The sequence below is a fragment of the Copadichromis virginalis genome, linkage group LG9 (genome assembly GCF_057382275.1).
Source record: "Copadichromis virginalis isolate Kocher_CV1m ecotype Utaka linkage group LG9, C_Virginalis_male_GT1.1, whole genome shotgun sequence".
Taxonomy (NCBI): domain Eukaryota; kingdom Metazoa; phylum Chordata; class Actinopteri; order Cichliformes; family Cichlidae; genus Copadichromis; species Copadichromis virginalis.
Window position 1 is genome coordinate 33,435,864 of NC_140626.1, and position 22,126 is coordinate 33,457,989.

A 22,126-nucleotide genomic window follows, 5' to 3' on the forward strand; every position below is an offset into this window, starting at 1 on the left:
TTCAGGTGTAAGATCGCTCTGCTAGCTTAGCATTAGCTCGTCCGTGTGCAGATGCTCGCAAAGAGCTGAAGTTGTGTTAGCGGCACGATGCGGCGGTTTCTGTCCTGGACAGTTTCCACTTTACCATCACGCTCTCGTCCTTTTGTGCAACAAAAATAAAAGTAATGAAGATAAATAAGCTCCTCAAAAGCTGTATCGGCGTAACGCTCCGGCATTTCCCTCCTGCCAGCACGCAAACTGAAACGAGCTGACTGCAGCACAGAAAGAAAAGCACGTTTGTTTGATGTGTCTCTCCCATTTCTATCTGCCCAGCCTCTGTAACGCAAGTAACGACATAATGGTAACTGAAAAACGTAATGTGATTACAATAGCGTAATCACACCCTGACCATGTGTGATGAGTTGTGAGAAGATCAGGATGGAGATCTGTTTACAATAAATCCATATAAAGCTGTTACGAGTGGGGACCGCCTGACCGTGGGTTTAAACGTGGGGCAGCGTGGAGATGTTAAAACACTCCCGGGACTCTGCCTTCCAGATGGCCACACACACACACACACACACACACACACACACACACACACACACACACACACACACACACACACACACACACACAGCAAAGTAAACTGCTTCCTCCTCGTATTCATATACACACACAGCTGGTGCCTGCCTGCTGCTGTTAGTCATTTTCCTGGCCTACTTCTGCAGCAGCTGGCCGAGTCGCCGGAACCACTGCTCCCCACACACACACACACACACACACACACACACACACACACACACACACACACACACACACACACACAGCAGCACATAGCTGTGTCAGCATACTGGTGGTACTGGTCCAGTGTGTAAAGGGACTGTGAGCTGAGTCAGGAGGGAAGCCAGGCGGCAACAGCGGCAGCACGCCGGAGGTCGAAATCTGTTTCTCTATCCAAAAATCTGTTGATGTCAGTAAGGTCAAAAGGTCAACAGGTCAAACACCACCATCATCATCATCATCTTTCCTTCTGGGCCTTTCTGTCCTCGCTTCCTGTTCCTCTCTCTTCTGTTTTCCTTTCGTCTCACTTGTTCTCTTGAGCTTTTTTTTTCATTCTAATTAGCAGCTCTTTCTTCTTTTTCTCTCGCACATTTTATCCTCATCTTCACCCTTCCGATCTTCATCATCACATCTTCTGTATCAGCCAGAACAACATTTTTTTCCAAGAGGTACGGAGAGTGAGGTTCATACCGTCAAGGTCCGCTTTGTTTTGCACTTTCTCTCACTTCCTTTTGTCTCTTTTCACATCTTATTCATTTGTTTTTAATCTCCTCTCGTCTATAGCTTCTTATCATGCACCCGCTTGCCGGCGACCCATCGAGGGTCAGGGAGGTGAAAATATCTCGATGACTCTTCTTGTTAAAACCGATTGGAGAGGAGAGTCAGTGGCAACGCATGGCCCGCCAGGTCACTCAGAGTAACACGTGGTCTCAAACTCAACCAACTTAGAGTTAGTTTCCAGCCCTTTTAATACAGTTTTGTCTGTGTGGAGCTCTGTAGCATTAGACCTAAACAAAAGCTAACCTCAGATGGGTCGACAGTAAGAGGCTTGTTCTCTCACAGAATTTTTTCTCCTCCCTTTCTGTTTTTCAGCCACTCTTCCCTTCATCTCCTCTCTGTTCAGTTTCTTCTTCTTATTGGTTTCATGTTCTCCTTCTTTGATTTTCCTCTTTCCCTTTTTCATCAGTATTTAACACAGACACACAGGTGACAGGACTGCAGCATAAAGAAGGACTTTCGTTCGTGTTCATCTCTCTGCTGTCGCTGCTCCAGCGGCTGATCCGAGTCCAGCCGGTGACAAACGTCTGCCTGCTGTGAAGGACTCTGCTGAATCAGGAAGAAGCGGGTGGCGTGTTGGGACATTCGCGATGGACGCATCAATCTTCTAAATGAATCAAAGCTAATACAACATCTGCTGTTTGGCAGCCGCTTTCATACAAAGCACCGCTCGCTGGGAACGGGCCCCGCTTTGGTTTAACACTGGAAAGTGATGGAGAGTGAGCCTCTGCAAAATATGATCCAGTACCGAGCGATACCAGGGTCAGAATTAGCAATATCAAGAGCCTTTCTTCTATTGTGTCACAGTGAATTATGTTTATTATGTATGGAAGGCCAACCCGTTCTCACTCCCAAAGCGTAACATTTTACGCTAGGTGACAAATCGTCAACATATTACGCTTTCGGCTACCCACCACGTTCCTAAATGACGACCTCGGAAAAAAGAGGACATATGAGAACCGTCTGGACTGAATCTACACATGTTCGCTCTTTTTCTTCAAATCACTTAGAAACACGCTATTTAACATCATTAAAGACCTGGTTAAGGTCAGGAATAAGGTTATGGTTAGGGCTAGGGATAAGGTTAGGTTTAGGGCTGGAATACAGGGCTGGAACGTCTATTACCGCGGGAGTGTCATTCACTGGATTCCAGCCATAACCCGCCGCGTACCATAAGAACGCCGAAGGTCTCCTTTCGCGTTCCTCAGGAATGCCGCGGGACGTGACAAAACGTCGACATGTTACGACTCGGGAGTGAGAACGCTCTGGGAAGGCTTTCATGTCCATGTGCTATATGGTTAGTGCTCAATTGTGTGGCAGTACAGTCTCATGTCCAGTGCTTCTGGCATGCAGGGTGTCTTTACTGGGTAGTATTTAAGCTGTAAAACCTATGTCTTTCCTGTGGGGAATCATAATATGTGGGCCATTCGTGCATTGCACTGTTTCATTCGGTAACCAACAGTGTAAAAGTCAAACTGTTTCTGTTGATCTTAAAGGCTAACCATTGTGCTTTTTGAACTCTACTAGAGTGGCTTTGCATAAGTCATAGTTCATAATAATCCTTGTTTACCGTACACTAGACCTTGGTACAGCCTCTCAGTTCACTCTGAAGGGGAGGGGGAGGTAAAAATGGTGCCTGAAACACACTCCTTTAAGCCCGCTTCACTCTTATTGGCTCTCCTTTAAATAGAAAGTTTGAAGAGCTGGTGAGTGTGGCTTCTGTATTGCTTTCACAGCCTGAAATGACCATATTAGACATATTAAAGGTTATCAAATGGCAGTCGATGTGGGTGAAGAATAAAGCCAGTGTGGAAGTAACTGTAGTCTCACAGACTTCCATGTCAAAATGTCCAAGAGTACAGCAGACATAAACATGTTTACAGCCTGCTATGAAGAACGGTTTGGCCTCTGTGGCTAATTTCAGCCAGTTTTTCATAACAGATTCAATTCAGGCTCAAGGTTAAGGGCTTGTCTGTGCAGTAATTGTACTAGCAGATGGTACAAAAAGCCTGTGCTTCAGTTTCAGTGAGTTAAATTCAAGGATTTTAGCAGTCTGTTACGTAGCACTAATGCAGGTATTGGCAACTTCACACTTTGGACACAGAGCTTTGGTAGTAGCAAGTCAAAATTGTGGCAGCCAAAATGCTGACCCCTTGGCTATGTCCATCCTGGCCATGTTTAACAAGAGCATCCAACACTGTAACGGCACACATGACAGAAAACATAGTCTTGGAAAGAGTCTCTTGGCAAAATCCAGTCCAATTTATGAAGTAGCATTTATTTGTATTCTTAATTATCTATTAACAAACTGATAAATAGACACAAAAGTAGATACTTTTTTTGTAAGCATGGGGCTTGCATTGTTATAATCTACAGTTTGTCTAATTGCTCTGAATCATTCAAGATGTTTGTCACTTGTAAACACTGCATGTTACACGATGGAGTCTCACTAATGAATTCTCTGCAGGTGTTCCACAGAGAGGGTTTTCCAGCTGGCTGGCCTGATTCTTTCTGAGCCTCTTCCCACTGTAACCTCACATTACCTCCCAAAGCCAAATACAGACATAAAGGTTTAACTGAAAAGCTTGACGAAATTAAATTAGTTATCGATGCATTTTGAGTCATTTTACCAACATGTGCAAACCATCCCCCCGACAGCTCATGTGTCTCTTTTGTGGCATGCTGGCTTTGCTGAACTGTGTCTAAGACAAATCTGTGCATTCCAGGAGGAAACCGGCTGAGTCAGGAGGGAAACAAGGTGTTTGCTTTTCACCTGGGTTAGTCCGTACAGGATCATAAATCTCGTTGTGAAAGTATTGGGGCAAGTGGGTGGCGGGATGGGCTTGTGGTTAGTGGAACCATTATGTGACTGCAGGGATGCATCTCCACTCCCAGCAAGTCAGAGGCTTTGTACTTTAAACCAAGCTCGTGACCAAAAGGGCAGCAATAGATGAACATGTCCAGATTCTACCATCATTTTGGGAAATACGTGAACTAAACCAGATGGGAGTGCACTTAATTGAATGTATAAGTACTACCACAACAAAGAAAAATAGCTAAACACGTCTCTAATCAAATTAAGTTGCATTCATATCTGCATAATACAAAAGATGCTTTCACTGGAACTTGAAACCACAAAAAAGATCCATGCAGATTCAATTTAAAGTGAACTGTGCATCGTGGTTTTCATGTGGATGCAGCCACCCAAACTTAACAACAACAGCTAAACGACTCATGGAACATGACATTAATCATAGCCAACGAGCTGCCCCCCATACTTTCAAAACCCCAATCAAATCAAGAATCCACGAGACTTTCTGGAACTGGTTGTGCCGTGGAGGCCGTTCGGTTACGTAAGCCCTGAAGCACGTGGTTGCCACTGTTGCTTCTCAGTGGTTGGATCCTGGGACTTATTGTGAAAAGTTCGCACCTTCTATGTGTGCTTGCATGGGTTTCCTTGGGGAGCTCTGGTCTCTCCTCCCATCAAAAACTTGCCTCATTCACCTGTGACGGTGCTCTTGACTACAGTACTGGCTTACAGCTGCAGATGGTCCCCAGGCTTTGCAGTTCTGAAATCTCAGGATGGATTAAATGCAGGGAATGAGTTTCCCTATTGGGATCAATAAAACAGATCTTATCTCAGAGGATCCAATTCTAATGCTGAAGTGCCCCACAGGACACCCCCACAGATCCTATGTGTACAGGCCGATGGCAGTACAATCTGTGGAATGCATTTTAAATGCTGCATCAATAGTGTCACTCTCATAATCTGACTCATTAAACTTTTAGTGTACAGCAAAACAAAAGAACTGGACTATGTAGCTGTATCACAAAAAGCAAAAAGCTTGGAGGCTTTTCCACATCAAAGCTTAAATTATCTCAGCTTTTACTTTGAAAATATGTATTCAATTCCTATAACTACCCCAGGACATTTATTTTGAAAGTCAGGCACTGCACGTCTTTGTGCGTTGGTTTGCAGCGTTGTTTCAGAGAGCAGCAAAGGCAAGGATGATGTTTGACCTCAGGTTATTTGACTGATGACCATCTGTCCCGCTGTAGCTCCTATAAATCACAGCTACTCTCTTCTTTTGCTCTGATAATGACCTGCTCCGCCTTATCTTTCTTATCTCGGTACAACGTTGTGTAAAGTGCATGTGAAGAAAATGAAATCTGGCAATATGCAAATGAACAGCTGTGTGTCATCTGCATACAGACAGAAATAAATGTGCCTGAAGTTCTGCAGCTACCGTTAGAACATAATACATCATATTTCACCTCCGCTCTCCATGAGCTTGCCCTTCATTGGCTGATGTTAGCCCAATAAAACTCCAGTGTTCCCCCAGTCTCTCTTGCTCCCCTGTGCCTCTGCATCATTGCCACACTAGCCTGTGCCGAACGGGGTCTAAGACAAATCTCTGCGCTCCAGGAGGAAACCGGCTGAGTCAGGAAGGAAACAAGGTGTTTGCTTTTCACCTGGGTTAGTCAGAACAGGATCATAAATCTCTTGCTGAAAGTTTTGGGGCAAGTGGGAGGTGTGGACGGGCTCTCATGGCGAGTGAAACTACGAGAGTCTGAAAGGATACAGCTCCACAGCTTCAACAGATCCTGAGATACAGAAATGTAATGATTGTACTGGTGAAGACCAGTATGGTGGTAGAATTACAACTTGATATGAAAGCTGGATTAAAACATGGAAAAAGAAGGAACTGAAGAAATCCGCTTAATGAAGTGAAACGGTAAAGTACACTGTTTTAGAAACTAAGACGATGGAAAACAATCTTGTGAATGTGCATCATGGTGGAGCTGCAGTAAGGATGTGGTTTTGGGAATGTTGTAACAAGTTACAAATTACTCTGGTAAAAATGTAACAAACGATGTAGCTTTCGAACTATTCCATTAAAATAAAGATACATTTGATTGCTTTATTTGGTTAACTATTGATTAACTGTTGATTTCTCAGGTTTGACATTGAGCTTTAACACTACTGGTACTTGTATCGATACCACCACATTCACAGCACAATATAGGCATTCTGTCCAAAGACATGGTCTCGGTGTGGTTATCGCACACACAGGTTGCTTACTGGAATGTGCGGTGATTTGATGAGATGGAGCTAAACAGAAGAACCCCTCAAAAGCAACAGAGGGATAAAAAACACTCCCACTCTTATAGATGCTGAACATCTATAAGGAACATAATGACTGGGGTTAACAGTGACCGGGATGGCGTCATCACCTATGAAGATTTAGACCCCAGAGGGTTAATTAAATACAAGAATTCTTTCAGCAGATTTAGTCGTTTTTGACATCGGAGTTGTTGAAGTTTAAAGATAATGAATAAAGGCTGACAAGGACAAAAAAAATCTGTGGATGGGGAGATTAAGGAAGTTATTCTTTGCAGTATTACTTTTCCAACAGGGAGGCATCCATGGACATGCTGCCAGTCCATCTCAGGGACACAACACATGCTCAAATGCACAGCAGCAGCCAATCAAAATCATCCTTTAAATTAGGGCGCTTGTCTTTAATTGTGTGTGTGTCTGTGTGTGTGCTTACTATCTGGGAAACAGTTGTCAGGGTCCATCGCCTCTTCAGCCATCTCTGAGTACTCATCCTCTTCCTCTCCAGGCTTCCTCAGGTCCACCGTGCTGCCCTCTGATAGGCTGATGTCGTCTTTCGGCTGAATAAAACAAAAACAAACAACCAGTCATGGACTCGTCACCTTCACCACATCGACCTGAGACTGGTTAATATCACCTACTCACGATTAAAATGAATAAATAAATAAAGAAGAATAGAAAACGCCTGCACAGATTAGGTGAGGGTGGGTTGGAAAGCAGCTTGCAGATGCAACAACTACTGTAGGAAGGTTAAAGACAATTATGTAACCTGCCCTATACTGGAGCTACCACTTGAATGCATGAAGAAGGGTACCAGCTAACAGGATTGAGCTTAACTCTGCGTCTTGCCTGAACTAATGTTATCTAATGCTAACAGTCAGTTTAACTCTGAGTGAAAGTATTCATTAGTGCCAATCATAGCACTAATGTGAGCAATCAATACACGTCAGCTGTTTTTAAATTATTCTTCTATTTTGTATTTATGAAAACAAAAATCATTCTGACTCAGAGTGTTTAAGCCAAACCACTAAAGGCTAATCAGTCTGAACATGCTGCCAACTGATAGGTCAAAAAGTGAGGTTTTTCAGTTGCTATTTAATATTTTCTCATTAACAGTATAAAAATGGCTGTAGTGGTTAGAACAGACCTGTTATGAAGAGTCAAGCTGAGTGTTTTCACTTTGACAACTGAGGTTAGGAACAGATTTTGAAACCACACACAATCCTGGTTACTCTTCCTTCTGACTCTTAGATTGACTTTAATTAACAAAACTGAGTTAATGTTGTATTAATTATGACTCAAAACTAGTGACTGAACCCATCAATCCAGTAGGAGTTCCCCTACTGAAGGAACGGGAAAAGAAAGATGAGTCTTCTACAGGTCGCCCCCTGTTGGCCATTAAAGAAGGTTAACGGTACTTCCACGCTGGCTCAGTGTTGTCATGCTTGTGAACTGAGGCATGCGCCAAAATCAATCGCTTTTCTAATCATATTCCAGCCCTGAAGCTGGATCAGATCTATCATTAACTATAAATACTTACAGGGGTGTGCTGATGTCACAGTTAATGCTAACAGTGACCAACGCAACAACCATAACCACAACATAACACAACAAATACACTGTAACAGATTTAACCTCATAAAAAAGAAAAATTCTAGTGTGTAAATGATTTACGCAAGTCACCAAACTTTTAATCAAAGTCCTTGAAACCAGTGCTGACTATCAGCAGCCTCTTATTCTCATTCTCTGTTGTTATGTCCACCTATCCATCCACCGAAACCTCCTCCCTGCCTTTAAGGCTTTTAAATAACTCCACTTTAGCTCCAACCGGTGTTGTCATTTCTCTGTAATAAAGGAACACATTTCAGAGTGTGTTTTTAATAGTCCCTGGGCAACAATGGAGCTCTAAAACACACACACACACACACACACACACACACACACACACACACACACACACACACACACACACACACACACACACACACACACTTGACATTTTCATCTGTTGACAATAAGAAATCACATCTCCAGTAAAGTAAGGCTTCCTGCTCGCATCTGAATTTGTTTTACTATGAGCGCTGTTCAAGCTGTTTGTATGTATTTGCGCGTTTTTTGTTTGTGCGATTGTCACTTTGCTACAGTCGAGGCTGAATGAGTCAGATTTAATGTTACGTAACTGACAGGAATCCTGGCTGAGAAAACAGAGAGACGCCACCTTCCAAACCTTCCCTCCCACCGCTAGGAAAACTGCCGTCTGTTCGATCTGGGCAAAACTAGACGTTAGGAAATCCCCCCCCACCCCCACCTCTCACGTCCCCCCTCATCCCAGCGGACTTCAAAGGTCCCTGTTTGCTAAGCATCATGGGAGTTTAACTCTACAAAGGGACGAGAGAGATGAAGGGATAGGAAACAGGTTTTCTGTTGAGGCCTGAGGAAGGAAATTTGGCAAGTTTTGTTGACTGTCAGGACAAAAGACACAGCAGGGGTGTGAGTGTGTGTGTGTGAGTGTGTGTGTGTGAGTGTGTGTGAGTGTGTGGACAGGTGAGCTAACTACCTGTGTCAACAGCTAACTCATGAATACATTCAGAGTCTGGGAACAGAAAGCAGCCACTGTGACGAATGCCAGCCTTGGACACACACACACGCATGCAAAGGTGAAACTAAACAGACGTGAATACACGGCTAATCTCTGACAGACACACACACACACACACACACACACACACACACACACACACACACACATACACGTGAAGAGACGCACACATAAAGTGGATAATATAATATAACACACACGCAGCAGCCTTGGGCCAAAACCTCCTGACGGTTGACGTCTATAATGAGCGGTTTAAATGTATTTCTAGTCATAAGCTGTTTCTATTGTGGAGCCAGAGAGGAGCAGCAGGCAGCACATTCACGAACATTAGAGTCACGTGTAATCGGATTACTGTAATCCAAGTAAGAGAACAAGTACATAAAAAACAAAAATTACAATTAATGAAAACCGTCTGTGCTTTGAGTGCATCAGCAGGTTTATTTAACACGTCTTCACTCAGTAGAAAAAGCTTTCTGTAATTCATCACTGACATCTGCTGATTTGAAAGATTCTGATGATGTTCTTTTAACCCTTTAAGACCTACCATAGAACCAAGTCCGCCAGAGCTTATATTATATTTTTACATGCTGTAGTGCCATTTCTGGGAGCATTTCAAGTTGATATACATCAATACAACCATTGGAGCCTAAATGTTAATAATATGTCTGCATTAAGTGCATAGTAATTACATAAATTGCAAAAAAGTGCAATAAACTACAAAAAAATTGAAAATCGTTTTCGTTTTTTTTAACATATATTTCTAGTTAGAGAAATTTAAGAGGCTTATCCCTCAAAACTGTAAATACAAAAAAGTTGCACAAAATAGTTTCCCACCACAGGAAATTTATTTTGAGTGTCTTCATAGTTTTATTTTTGAAATGCACCAATTTTTATACACTGCAGGAAAAACGAAAAATAAATATTATAGTGCAAATTTGCAAAAAAGCAGCATATGCATCAAAATAAACTATTTCCAGCAGTGCAATATGAGTCCTCAGCATCCCAGAAACGACACAGAAAGTCATAAAGTCAAAGGTAACTTTTAAAAAGACCAGTATAGGCTCATAAGGCCCTGATGGTAAAAAACGACATTTCTGTGAAAATGATGTCACTTCCGGTTTAGGGCAGGTCATGGTGGTCATGCAATAGTTCGCGCTGACGTCTATTCCAATGTAGGAAGTGTTACAAACAGCTGATCGGATCGGCAAAGCGTGTTTCTGGAATATTATGTTTTTGTTGCTGCAAGTGCTTTTTATGCAGTTTTAGCAAAGCTTTATGTGGAAGGAAACCGTGACCGAGGACAAGCTGATGGCATAAGATGTAAGTACAACTTCTCCGGTTTCATATGCAAAAAAATTATTGCGCTAGCTCACGTGATTGCAGTGCTACGGGATTTAAAAATAGTTACACAAAACAGAGCGTGCCCGCTCTGACCGGCTCTAAAGGGTTAAAGAAGACAAGTGAACAAAGACCATCGATAGCAGCTTTGTCTTTTGTTTTTGTCCACTTTATTAATTTAATGACAACAAAAAGTGAAGCTGACGTGGAAATAACTTAAAGCTGCATTCTCCTAGTGGCCAACAGGGGGCGATTCCTCTGGCTGCAGAAAGGCTTCCTGTGATGGTTCTCTTCTTATTTGTCCTTCTGTATTTTGTTGTAGTCTGCTCTCTGTGTTCTGGATTATTTCGTGTTTCTGTATGAGCTCTTCATATTTGTTAGCGTTATGTTCTGATTTTGAGCTTTTAGCTTTCCTGACAGCGTTGGAGTTTTTCCTTTTTTAAAATCCTGTAGTCCTGGGATACTCAATTAAACTTAAGGAGGCCCAGTTAGAGAAACGTCCTCAAACAAAGGTCCAGAATATCATAAAGTTTGCCATGCACTACAATTCAGTGCAAAATATTTTGAAGTATTTTATCCGATCAACAACTGGCTGTCGAGTAAAATAAAGAAAGCATTTCAAGAATGTTTATTATGAATTTTCATAATGACGTGGAGCGTACTCTAATAATAATTAAATATTAATAAAAAGTTATTTTCTTGTCAGTTAAATATTGTTTGCAAACAAAAGGAAAACAGCTTTTGAAAGTGTCTTTGAACAAAGTGCGTGATTTAAAATAATGTTTGAGTTTCCTCTAAGCTGCATTTGTGCGACTGGATTCTTCAGACTTCTGTGTCCGGTCTCCTCGCCGAGCTTCCTGTGTTCACAGCCGTTCTGAATCAGTCATTTAACTGTTTCAGGTATGTGATAATAGTTCTCCAACTTATGCTCCTTATTAGAATCAGAATTAGGATAACCCAGGGTTTGCTCATCATCTGCTGCCTCGGTCCGGCACTGCTGGTGGTTTCTAGATACCAAGATGGTGACAGGGAAAACACTTGGGGGTTCAACAGTTTATGGGCCAAAATTAAATATTTTGCAGCCCAAAATAAGCAAACGACTGAATTCTTATCTTAAACTCAACAAGATGGCAGCCCAAACACAAAAGCTTCAAAAGGCAGAAATCTGAAACCGATGGTGATGTCACAGAGGCGTAATCCATCTTTTATATACAGTCTATGCGTCTGAAACCCTCTGAATAGACAATAAATTGAAAATCCACAACAATGGAGTGTTTAGTTGTTTGTTCAGCAGGTAGCTGCCAGAGTGAAAGACATTTCATTCATTCATCAGCAAAGCCAAGCGTGTCGCATTGTTCGTCTTCACTAGGCAGGAGGAATGGCATGTCCACTACTAACGAGGACCAACACAACATTGTTTGTTCCCTGCAGTCTGCCCTTTTGTTTGTTTCAATCCAACAAATGCAGACATAAGATAGATTTTATATTTACACAAGGCTGAGAGAGAGACGGAGAGAGGGAAACAAGCGAGAAGGCAGCAGAGATGGATGCAGGCAGAAGTGCAGACTCTTACATTTAGTCAGATGAGCAGCTCCAAGTGGAGAAACATCTTCTGCAGCACAAAATAATGACATCACACATGCAGAAAACAGCTGAGCGAGCAGGTCAGGAAACACACGGCGCGTTGGCCGGTCGGGGTGAACGTGGACATACGGCAGGACGGTTTATGCTTCACAGAGAAGGCAGACCATGTTCAATGCATTGAATTTAATCAATTCACTTCAGTTTTATTTGTACAACACCAGATCACAGCAACAGCTGCCTCAAGGTGCTTTATATTGTGAGGTAAACACAACTGAAAATACAGACAAGCCTTAACGAAGGTGAGAAGGAAAAACCCTTTTTTACAGAGAAAGCTTTGAAGAATCACTGCATGTTTCGTGCTGCTCATGCAGCTGCTGTAGAAGCTTCTGGAGCTTTATTAAAATGACATTTCCACCAGTCACTGACAGCAAACTAGAACATAATTCCCCTTCTTTCAATGCATGGCAGTCCCAGGACCCAAACGAAGCTAATATACACTGATTTAATGTGGGGATCATGTCACATGATCGCCTGGGTTCCTGTGTCTTTACATCAACAGCAGAAGTTTGAAAACGTAGGAGTTAAAACCGATCTTTGCTTCTTTAGATGAAACCGTATGTCCGGTGCTGGTCCTGTGGGTGAGGATGCCTTTCTGTGTTTCTCTGAAGTAACTCTGCAGAGCTGCAGCTCGAGAGCTCATCGACATCCAATCCGGGAGGTTTTGATGTCGGCCATTTCATAACAGACAGGAGAAATCAAAGCCAGGCCGCCGCGTCCATTTCCCACCACCTGTCTCTGCAGACAGCACCTGGACATCTGCTGGCGGGGATCCTGAACTATACCGGGGTCAGAGGTCACCAGCTTGAGACTGTGGTAGCAGTCGGGGTCACAGTGAGTTTTACTAGCTGACATTTAAGGGCGCGCACACACATGCGCACACACACTCAAACAGCTGTGAGGACAGGGTACAGCTGGCACAAACAGAGGAAAGTCACACACATGCTCAGCTGTTTCTACATTCATGCCTGTAAGAGCCAACCAGCTTCAGTCCACTCGTGCTTTTCCTTATGTTGCTTATTTGTCTCCTGCTTCACTGGTGGATGTTCAGACCAAACATGGCCAAAGCTTCAAAAAATGACATCAGTGCACTGAAAAGCAATCAGCAAGCGATCTTTTTTCTGCTTTCTGCTCTATATGATGTCACAAAGACAGGACATCCTTAATATGGTCGTCTCAGGCACAGAAGCTCCGCCCACCTGCAGTTCAAACCCTCTTTGTGGGAAGAACTGAGGGGCTGCATCGAAGCCCAGTATGAGATCAGTGTGAACTGTGCAAAGCTGCTGTAGTAAAGTCACAGAGTGAAAACACGGAGCTGGAGCTTTAACCTAAAGTCCGACTCCAGCGTTTGCCTCGCAGGCGTCCTGACGGTGGAGCTGTTTCTAAATGATCTAAATAAAGAAGCGCGCTGCGGCTCACTCAATAGTTTTCCAACAACAGTGTTGGTCTTTAGCTCGGAGAAATCAGACATGTCAGGCTTCTTGGATTCTTTGTTTTAGCCCAAATCACAGCGTGGACACGGAGTTTTTATGCCTAAACCAAAGCAACAGTGACAGTTTCAGCTTTTGTGTCAATCCTCGGATGTGTTTGTGTCTCTGCCACCATCCTAATGTGAATTTGTTTTTAAAGCAGCAGTGTCCCTGTACGCAGCTGATCTATGCAAATCTACACGGTTACATTTTAACCGCAGTGAAACATGTAAAGCTCATTTAGAGTTGTTTAGGACGAGCGTGTAAAAGGCTGCAGTGATGCTGCAGGGATTCGCTGCATTCTTGAAATGTTTTGGACCATTTGAATTATGAAGCTTTTAAACAAGAGCAATTTTGACATTAGAGTCGTTGGGAGGTCGAGAGGTGTTATAAAAGGAGCCAGAATGCTTTACAGCAGATGATTATGAAGCTTCGTGATGGTATCCAGGCTGCAGCCGTTGCGTACCTGAAGTACCGAGCTTAGAAAACACAAGCAAACAATAAATCACAGGAGCTTTTATTTGGCGAGAACAATGCCGTCTTAATAACACTCTTAAATTATTTAAAACTTTCCCATCCAGTCGGAGCAAAAGGATCTAAAGGTCAACTGCCAATGACTGCCACTTTGGTGACCTTTGACCTTAGCTGTTGACCATGGGCATGACGACCAGCTGATTCCAATCTTTTACAAGACAGTAAAAAACCACATTCAGTGATTTATAACACCATTAAAGGCTCGGTCAGCTATTTAATCATTACATAACCAAACCAAGGGTCTATTAAAACTGGAGTGCCGGAGCGGCTTAACAGCTTCTATTTACAGTGAGCTGTTTGTGTACTGGAAATAAATTACATACAACTGAGCTGGCGGGAGTGGGGAGATGGGCCGAGAGATATAGAGAGTAGCAGAGGAGAGAGAGAGGACGACAGCAGAGGGGAAAAACAAGGAATTACAGCTGGAAGAGACGTAACAAGAGGGAGATGAATGGCTGCGGTGGCTTTGTTAGCTTCACTACGACTGATCAGCTGTCGCAGCTGCACATTTAAAATAAAGAATTTTGGCCTTTATTCGGTTACATAACAGACTCTATACAATTATTGATATTCGAGGCCGGCTAAAGAGTGAGTGAAAGTGATAATAAATAATAGTTAAAAATCATAAAATGGTAACCCCACTTGGAAGTCAAACCCTCGTCTCCTGAGTGGAAGTCTGTGGACTGCGAGCTTCTCACCACACAGCAGGAGAAAACACGTTTCTGTCAAACTAATGAACATGAAAGACTCATGAGTGCCTACATCAGCCCGTCCCAAACTTTAACCTTGACTCTGAATCATCAAGAAACGGGCCAGAACAATCTGCAGCTAATCTCTACTGTTCTGCTAAAGCTGAACATGAAAGACGCCACTTTGACTGTAAAGACAGAGACACACCCTGAAAGACCCACAGAGGGAGAGGGTGCTATAGAGATTGAAAATGTGACGTCATTCCGGGGTAAAACCGCAAAGGATTGTGGGAACGAGTGGCAGGCGATACTAGCGCACGCAGGCTTTCACATGAAAACAGTCACACAGCGATAAAAAGAAACACAAAGAATGGCAAGAAGCTGTTGTATTATTAACTGCAATAGCCGGTCGCATGACAGCCACAGGAAGCCGACGGGTAAAGTGATCGGTTTTTATCGGATTACGTCGTTGAAGAGAAATTGTTCGAGCCACGTTTCCGAAGTAACAAAGAGCCGACGGATGGCCTGGATTGCAGACCAAATATGACGTTTCAGAACACTCCAGCTCACGTGTTAGTCTGCTCCAAGCATTTCCACAAAGGTAAGTCTGCTGTTGTAGTTATTACGTAATTTTTCATAACATAATTGTTGATGTAGGTTACAAATAAGTCTTCATTTGAATTGAATTTGTTGCGCTATGCTGCTTTGTTCACTATAGCTTTGCGGGCTAATGTTTGTTGTGTTTTGTAGGAAAACCAGCCTACAAAATGCAGGAATGTGATCCAGACTGGCGCCCTCTATCAACCTGGGTCAGACCGAGTTTAAAGCTGCTACCATAGCCAGATTTGATCGGTTAAGAGAGAGAGCGAAATCAAAACAGCCACGAAAAGTCCCGCATATATGTGTCCAAGTGTTGTATTGAAGCAATCCAGTGATGATTAACTGTTTTCCAGTATGTTGTTTTGCAATGTTGTTGGATGTTTTTTTGCATTGTTGATTTGTTTTTCATCGAAGCAGCTAATAAAGCACCATTGAATACAATTTGGGGTGGCTGTAGCTTAGGTGGCAGAGCAGGTCAGCCACTAATCAGAAGGTCGGTGGTTCGATCCCAGGCTGCCTCCTGGCTGCATGCCCCAGGGCAGCTGTGGCTACAATGTAGCTTGCCATCGCCTGTGTGTGAATGACTGAATGTAGTGTGAAGCGCTTTGGGGTCCTTAGGGACTAGAAAAGCGCTATACAAATGCAGGCCATTTACCATTTACAATTTTGCATCTTTCTTATAAGATTCTATAATAGAATGAAACAATAATGCCAGTTATAAACAAAGATAATAACTGAATGAATTACGATTAAATTTTATTTCTATTAGATCTGAAATGTTGTGTAACACTACAACCTGAAACAACAATTAGATTGCGTTGGCCTGTACAGGAGATAAAGGACAAAAATGTAACAACAGCTGTGAAATGGAATAGTCCAAATCACCAAAGTAAACTGGACCTGGGCTTGTTGCAGGGATCTGAAGTTACTAAACATTTTGTGAGTGTATGCACTCACACTTAGGACCATATAATAGTAAATATGTGCGTGATGAAAGCTGGGCAGCACGCTAACGTCCTTACTCCACTCTGTATGCTTGTATGGGTCTGACCCTTTCACTCCTTTGATTTTTTCGTCGTACTTTTTTTTTGTTTTGCCTTTTCGTCAAGTCTGTCTTTGTACGGAGCTTCCGTGTTCTCCGTCGTTTTGTACATCACTGTTTTTGGGGCAAATAAAATGCAAGTAGGGATTAAAACCGGTGCTGGAAATACTAGCGCTTGATGCAGTGTTTTGATTTTGTTGCCACGGGTACCCACAAAGCAATGCACAAAAGTCACGTGGTCTGTGAATCTCTATAAGTAAACCCAGGCTCAGTGTTAATATGGAGGTGTTAGCTGTGGATTGAGGTCGGTGTTAAAGCAAAACAAACAGATATCAGCCACCTGCAACCCGAGCTCTGAGTGACAGACTGCTACGCAACTGCTACACCGATCACACTGTCTCCATCCCCGGCTTAACTTTACTGCTCTCAGCGAGGTTCATATCTGTCTGACTTTTATCTTAAATATCACAGTCAGAACACACAACGTGGTTATGATAGTTGTTCTCCTTTAAATGTATTGTGTGAATCATAAAAGTCAAGTCAAAGTTGAGCCAACATGCCACGTCATGGCTGAGCAGGGATTGGAACCATTGGGGAACACGTTACAGAAGTACAGAACAGTGTTTTTATAGAGTCTAAAGTTGGACAGGACTGACTCATTCTTAGAGCCTGCCTCAAGTGGACACTGGAAGAACTGCAGGTTTTGTAGATGTCCACAGCTTTGATGAAACATGAAACACAGTGTAAAAGACAGAGATCAAGAACCGCTACTTCCATTCTGGGCATTAAGTAAAACAGATTCATTCTCTTTTTGCAGTGAAACGGGGAATAATATGACTTCTTATCACTGGATTCCCGCCCTTGACCCCGACACTAAACCACAGACTGGTCCGGTCGGCGCTGACAGCTCATGTTCATCTAAGCCTAACTACACATCGCAGAGAGAGCGACGTGGAGCTACACCTGACCCCAGCTGCTGACTAATGTTCAGATCTCACCAACACCTTCTTGCTGGTGCATTATTTAACTGCGTAACTAGGTCACGAGCTGGCCAACACGCATTGTCTGACATAATAAAAAAATCATTGTTCATTCATGTTGCTGAGCCAGCAAGAAGGCTTGCCAAAAACAACACCGGCATGAATTATTTAGATGTCAAAATATTACGTATTTAACAAAAACACAGCAGCCATGTCTATTACTCATGGTCAAACCCCCAGTGTGTGTGGCTTTGTCTGAGACTCGTTATTTAAAGCACAGTTACACTAACAGTCGGTGATGACGCTGAACAACGTCACATCGCCGCTGCCTCCGCTCATCTGCAGATAAATTCTGAGCATGCAGGTGATTGGGGATGCTGCAGGACACCAGCTTCTTCGATTATAAAGCATAAAAATATCAGAACAGCCGAGCACAGATTAAACGGGCAGGTTAAACACCACCTGTACAAAGACTGTGCATCATAAACTGTATTTGTGAAGTGTGCACACTCTCAGGCGCCAGATTGGCCGCTGAGTGCAGCTAACATTAGCAGGTTAGCATCCACGTCCCTGTGCTGATTGTAGTCACACATCGCTGCGGTCGAGTGGATGTATATCAGCTGTCACGCTGACTCTTTCCAAGGTTTCTTCACAGAGAGAGAGAGATGCTGCTGCCTGCTAGATCCCTAACATGTCAGACCTAACTTTCACCCAATCAGAAGGAAGTTGGCCCAAAGGTGGGGCAGCCTTAAAGGGAAAGGATGTAAAATGTTATTTTTCAGACAGGGGACGAGCTGAGGGGTTGCACTTGGGTCCAGGATGAGTTAAAAAAGCTAAATCATGCAAAGTTACTCCAAGTAGATCCAAGAATAAAAAATTGCAGCTAAAAACAAGCAGAATAGATCAATACTCATCTAATCTAATAAAGTGCTTCCAGCATTGCCTCAGCTCTGCCTCACAGGAGGAGCTGTCCTGGCAGGGGGAAGCTGCTGCTGTGACTGGCTCATGGATCTGTTGCAAACTAAATGTTGCAATAAAGAAATGTCTTTAATACTTTTTCAAAAACAAAGCGTTTCTCTGGCAACACGAAAAACCAGCTAAATAAGTCTTGTTACAGTTCAAATGAGTTCAATCTCAGTCTACGTCTGAGCCCTGCCAGTCAAAAGCTCAGACCTCAGACTGCTCTAAATGACTGGCTACTACATTTTTTTTCTACTCTGAGATCTTTATGATGTCAAAGAGAAATGATTTCACTTATGTGGTCATCTTAGCCAAAGTTCTTCTAAACAAAAGGAAACCAGCTAATACCAGCATTCAGAAAGGAGCTGTCCAGAGTGTGAGCACAAGCATTTAGTGACTGGCAATGCAACCCACATTTTCTCAAGTTATCCCAGATTCGAGGCAAGCGACAGAAGTGACAACCAATGAGAACGAAGGATGCCGTTGATTGACTTATGAGAGGGTGACAAATACATTTAAGGGTTGCCTGGGCCCAGAATGTCTGCTGAGGATGCATGGTGAACGGACTTCCTGTGTGGATGCGCGTTCATTATAAGACAACAGTGCTACAGGAAGTGCTGAGCTACGGCCATCCCCAAATTAAACCCCAAAAAGAAACTTTCTAAAACAGAGATGCTGGAAAAAACAGGGTCATTTTATAATGGTGGTGATCCCTCCCCACAACCAGAGTGGACGAACCAACGAGCTTGTTAAACTCAGAACAATGGAAACCTCACAGCTGGAGAGTGTTTGTTTCCTTCTCTGTCTCTCGTAATTGTTAAATATTTCAGGGGGTTCGGGAAGAGGGTTGGTCACGTCAGGAAACACGTCGTAGCTCGCTGACTGTAAGTCAGCACCGTTCAGTTTACAAACGCTCGCATTCAGCTGGGAGGATTTCAGGCGATCTGAGGGGAAATGAGACAAGCAGAGTAACAGGTAACGGGAGGAAGACGAGGAACGATGCATCAGTGCGTGCCTGTTCTTCTCTTTTCTGCTGAATGTCCAAGTGAATTAAGAAAAAAGGAATAAAGGGAATGAGATGTTACAGCAGTGGCAGAGAGAGAAAACAGCCCTCTTGCATCACACACACACGCACGCACGCACACACACACACACACACAGGAAACAAAGCTTGATGCTAAGGAGTTCTGAAAGCAGCGATGCTCTGAGTCCCTCTCTTTCTGTTGTCCCGCCCTCCAATCCAGCCTCCCGTCTCAAACAGCGTTAGCGTATCCATCTCTGTGAGGACGACGCTAACCTCCAAATGATTCTGCTCTAAAACCAGATTCGGACGCTTGGACGGCTCCTCTGAACCTCCAGCAGATGGTGATCGGACCCTCACCCAGACCCGTCCTCACAAACATATACATGTATTTACACCACCACCCCATCCCCCTCTCTGGCTCAACAGCAGCTGATTTAGGGGGAAAATATGTTCCTGAGCTTTGTTCTATTTATGCTGCCCTTTCACATTAGGTCACAGTGTGTATCTGTGTGTACATGTGCCGCAGCTCTCGCTGTATTTGCATGTTTCACCTCGCGGCTAAATGTCTACTGCACCACGCAGTGGATACAGAGATCCTGTAAAGCTAGAGCAGAGCAGAGGAGATCTGGTACTCGGCTGTTTGTAGGCGTGTTCAGAGCTTGTAAACAAGTCAGTGACTCTCACCTGTTTTTCATGCTTGTGTTATGTTAACACCCTGAGCTACAGCCATGGCTACCAATGGCCGCCCCTCCCTGAGGCCGGTTCTATTGGAGATTTCTTCCTGTCAAAAGGGTTTTTTTCCTTCCCCCTGTTGCCAAGTGCTGCTCAAAGTTCGTGTGATTGTTGAGGTTCTTTCTCTAATACTGCACGGCCTTTATTTTTCAATATGAGGCAGCTTGAAAAGACCGATGTTGTGAAGAGAACTGAGCTATGGATTTTTAATAAAGCAACCTTTTTTAAAAAGCCTGTGATTACATGCGCTTGATGTGAAAGTAAATGGTTAATGTGGAGATCTCGAACTACTAAACGGTACAAACACACAGTCTTCCTTTTTCTTTCTATGAAAATTATCTTTGAAATGGATGGACTGAGACGAAACACACACACACACACACACACACACACACACACACACACACAAAGTAAGAGGGTCCCTCAGACAGAATTGGAGGCCTCCGGCAGTGCATTATGGTCCAGCATTTTTCTCACTCTGCTGTGCTGCGTGTGTGATGTGTTTGTGCTAAAAGGGTGTTATTCAGACTCTGCGTGCCTCTGTGTGTGTGTGTGTGTGTCCTGCCTCACTTCATCTATTCATAGGACAAAAAGTCCGACTGAGCCGCAGACACCGTGTGTGTCTGTGTGTGTTTGTAAGTTCTTTGTAGGACTCTGTGTCACATTTTTCAAACAGTGTAATATCTCCTTTAGGAACAAAACTCATAAAACTAAAATTTCTTAGTGTGTGTGTATGTGTACCGAGGAAGGAGGAGAGGAAGAAGAGGGAAGAGGAGATGTTTCGTCGTTTCCTCTCTCTTCTCTTTGTATCTAACATGAAATGACAGATTTGTGTCATGTGTGTTTGCCTGTGTGCGTCTATGCGTGTGTGTACACACCTGTGCTGACTCGGTTCATCATCACCTCTCCTCTTTAATCATGTTGTGCACCTGTTCTCCTTCTCACCCCCTCCCTCCCCCTCCATGTCCTTCTATCACCATCATTTCCAGCCTGGAGGAAGGACCCTAAAAAAGCGATCCCAGCTCGAGGTAGTTGTGCGTGCACGCAGCGAATAGAAAGATTGTGGAACATCTTAAGTTATTCTTACAGATATTGAGCAGAAATCTTGCTAAAGTTTGCTAGAAGTTGCAGATAAACAGTTTGTGGAAATGAAACTGATTTTAAGAAAGTGCTTCCTTACACAGTTTCCTGTGTTTTTGATGCTCCTGCATCGTATTAATGCTCCAGTGCAAACGTCAGTCACGCTGTGATGTAATAGCTTTTTAGGAAAACGTCTTGAAAGTAGTCAAACCTAAACCTGACCTTTAACAGTGAAGAGCAGTGTTGGTCAAGTTACTTGAAAAAAGTAATCAGTAACTAATTACTGATTACTTCCCCAAAAAAGTAATCCCGTTACTTTACTGATTACTTATTTTCAAAAGTAATTAATTACTTAGTTAGTTAGTTACTTTTTAAAAACACGATTTACACCCTGAAGAGGTGATAAAGCGATAGATCTTTCAGCCCAATTCTACTTTTTCTGCATAATCCATCATACAAAATGTAATCAAATGGAAAAGTCTCTTTTTTTTAAAACTTGTTTTATTAGTTTTAATCTTTTAACTTTATGCATCAAGCAAAAATTTAATTATATGCAACATTCTCTGACTGGAAGAAATTAGTTTAACATTTAAACCTATTTTCTGCACATTCCAGCACATAAAATAAAATATTTTTTGTGTTTACACTCAGTCTTTCAAATAGATGCAAGTAAAACACAGCAGAAAATAAATAAAGTCAAAGACTCAGCGGTCCTGTTGCTCTATTTTCACCTGTAAAGCAGGACTGGGGTAGGCGGAGGTTTACCCTGGTGCAGGTGTGCCGCGGTCAGTGGAAGAATCCGCGAGTTTCTCTGTGAGTTTCCCATTACGTCGTAGCTACTCGGTGCTTGTTGGAAGTTTAGGGGTTTTTTCGCTGTAAAAAGAAGTTTTCTTCCCACGCACAGCGGACACTAATGTTTTTGTCACTTTTTATGGAATCAAACTCAAAGTAAGGTCAGTACTTCCACGCTTTAAACGCTGCACGCTCATACTCTCTCCT

At 43.0% G+C, this 22,126-nt stretch overlaps 1 protein-coding gene across 1 annotated transcript in view; it reads right to left on the reverse strand.

Annotated features, from left to right (window-relative positions):
- The window catches only part of LOC146702341 (sodium channel protein type 3 subunit alpha-like), a 196,428-nt gene that overhangs the window by 37,883 nt on the left and 136,419 nt on the right, over window positions 1-22,126 (reverse strand). The window contains exon 22 of the mRNA XM_085468805.1: window positions 6,876-6,999. Coding sequence (XP_085324931.1) covers window positions 6,876-6,999 — 124 coding nt within the window. The remainder of the gene's footprint in view (window positions 1-6,875; window positions 7,000-22,126) is intronic.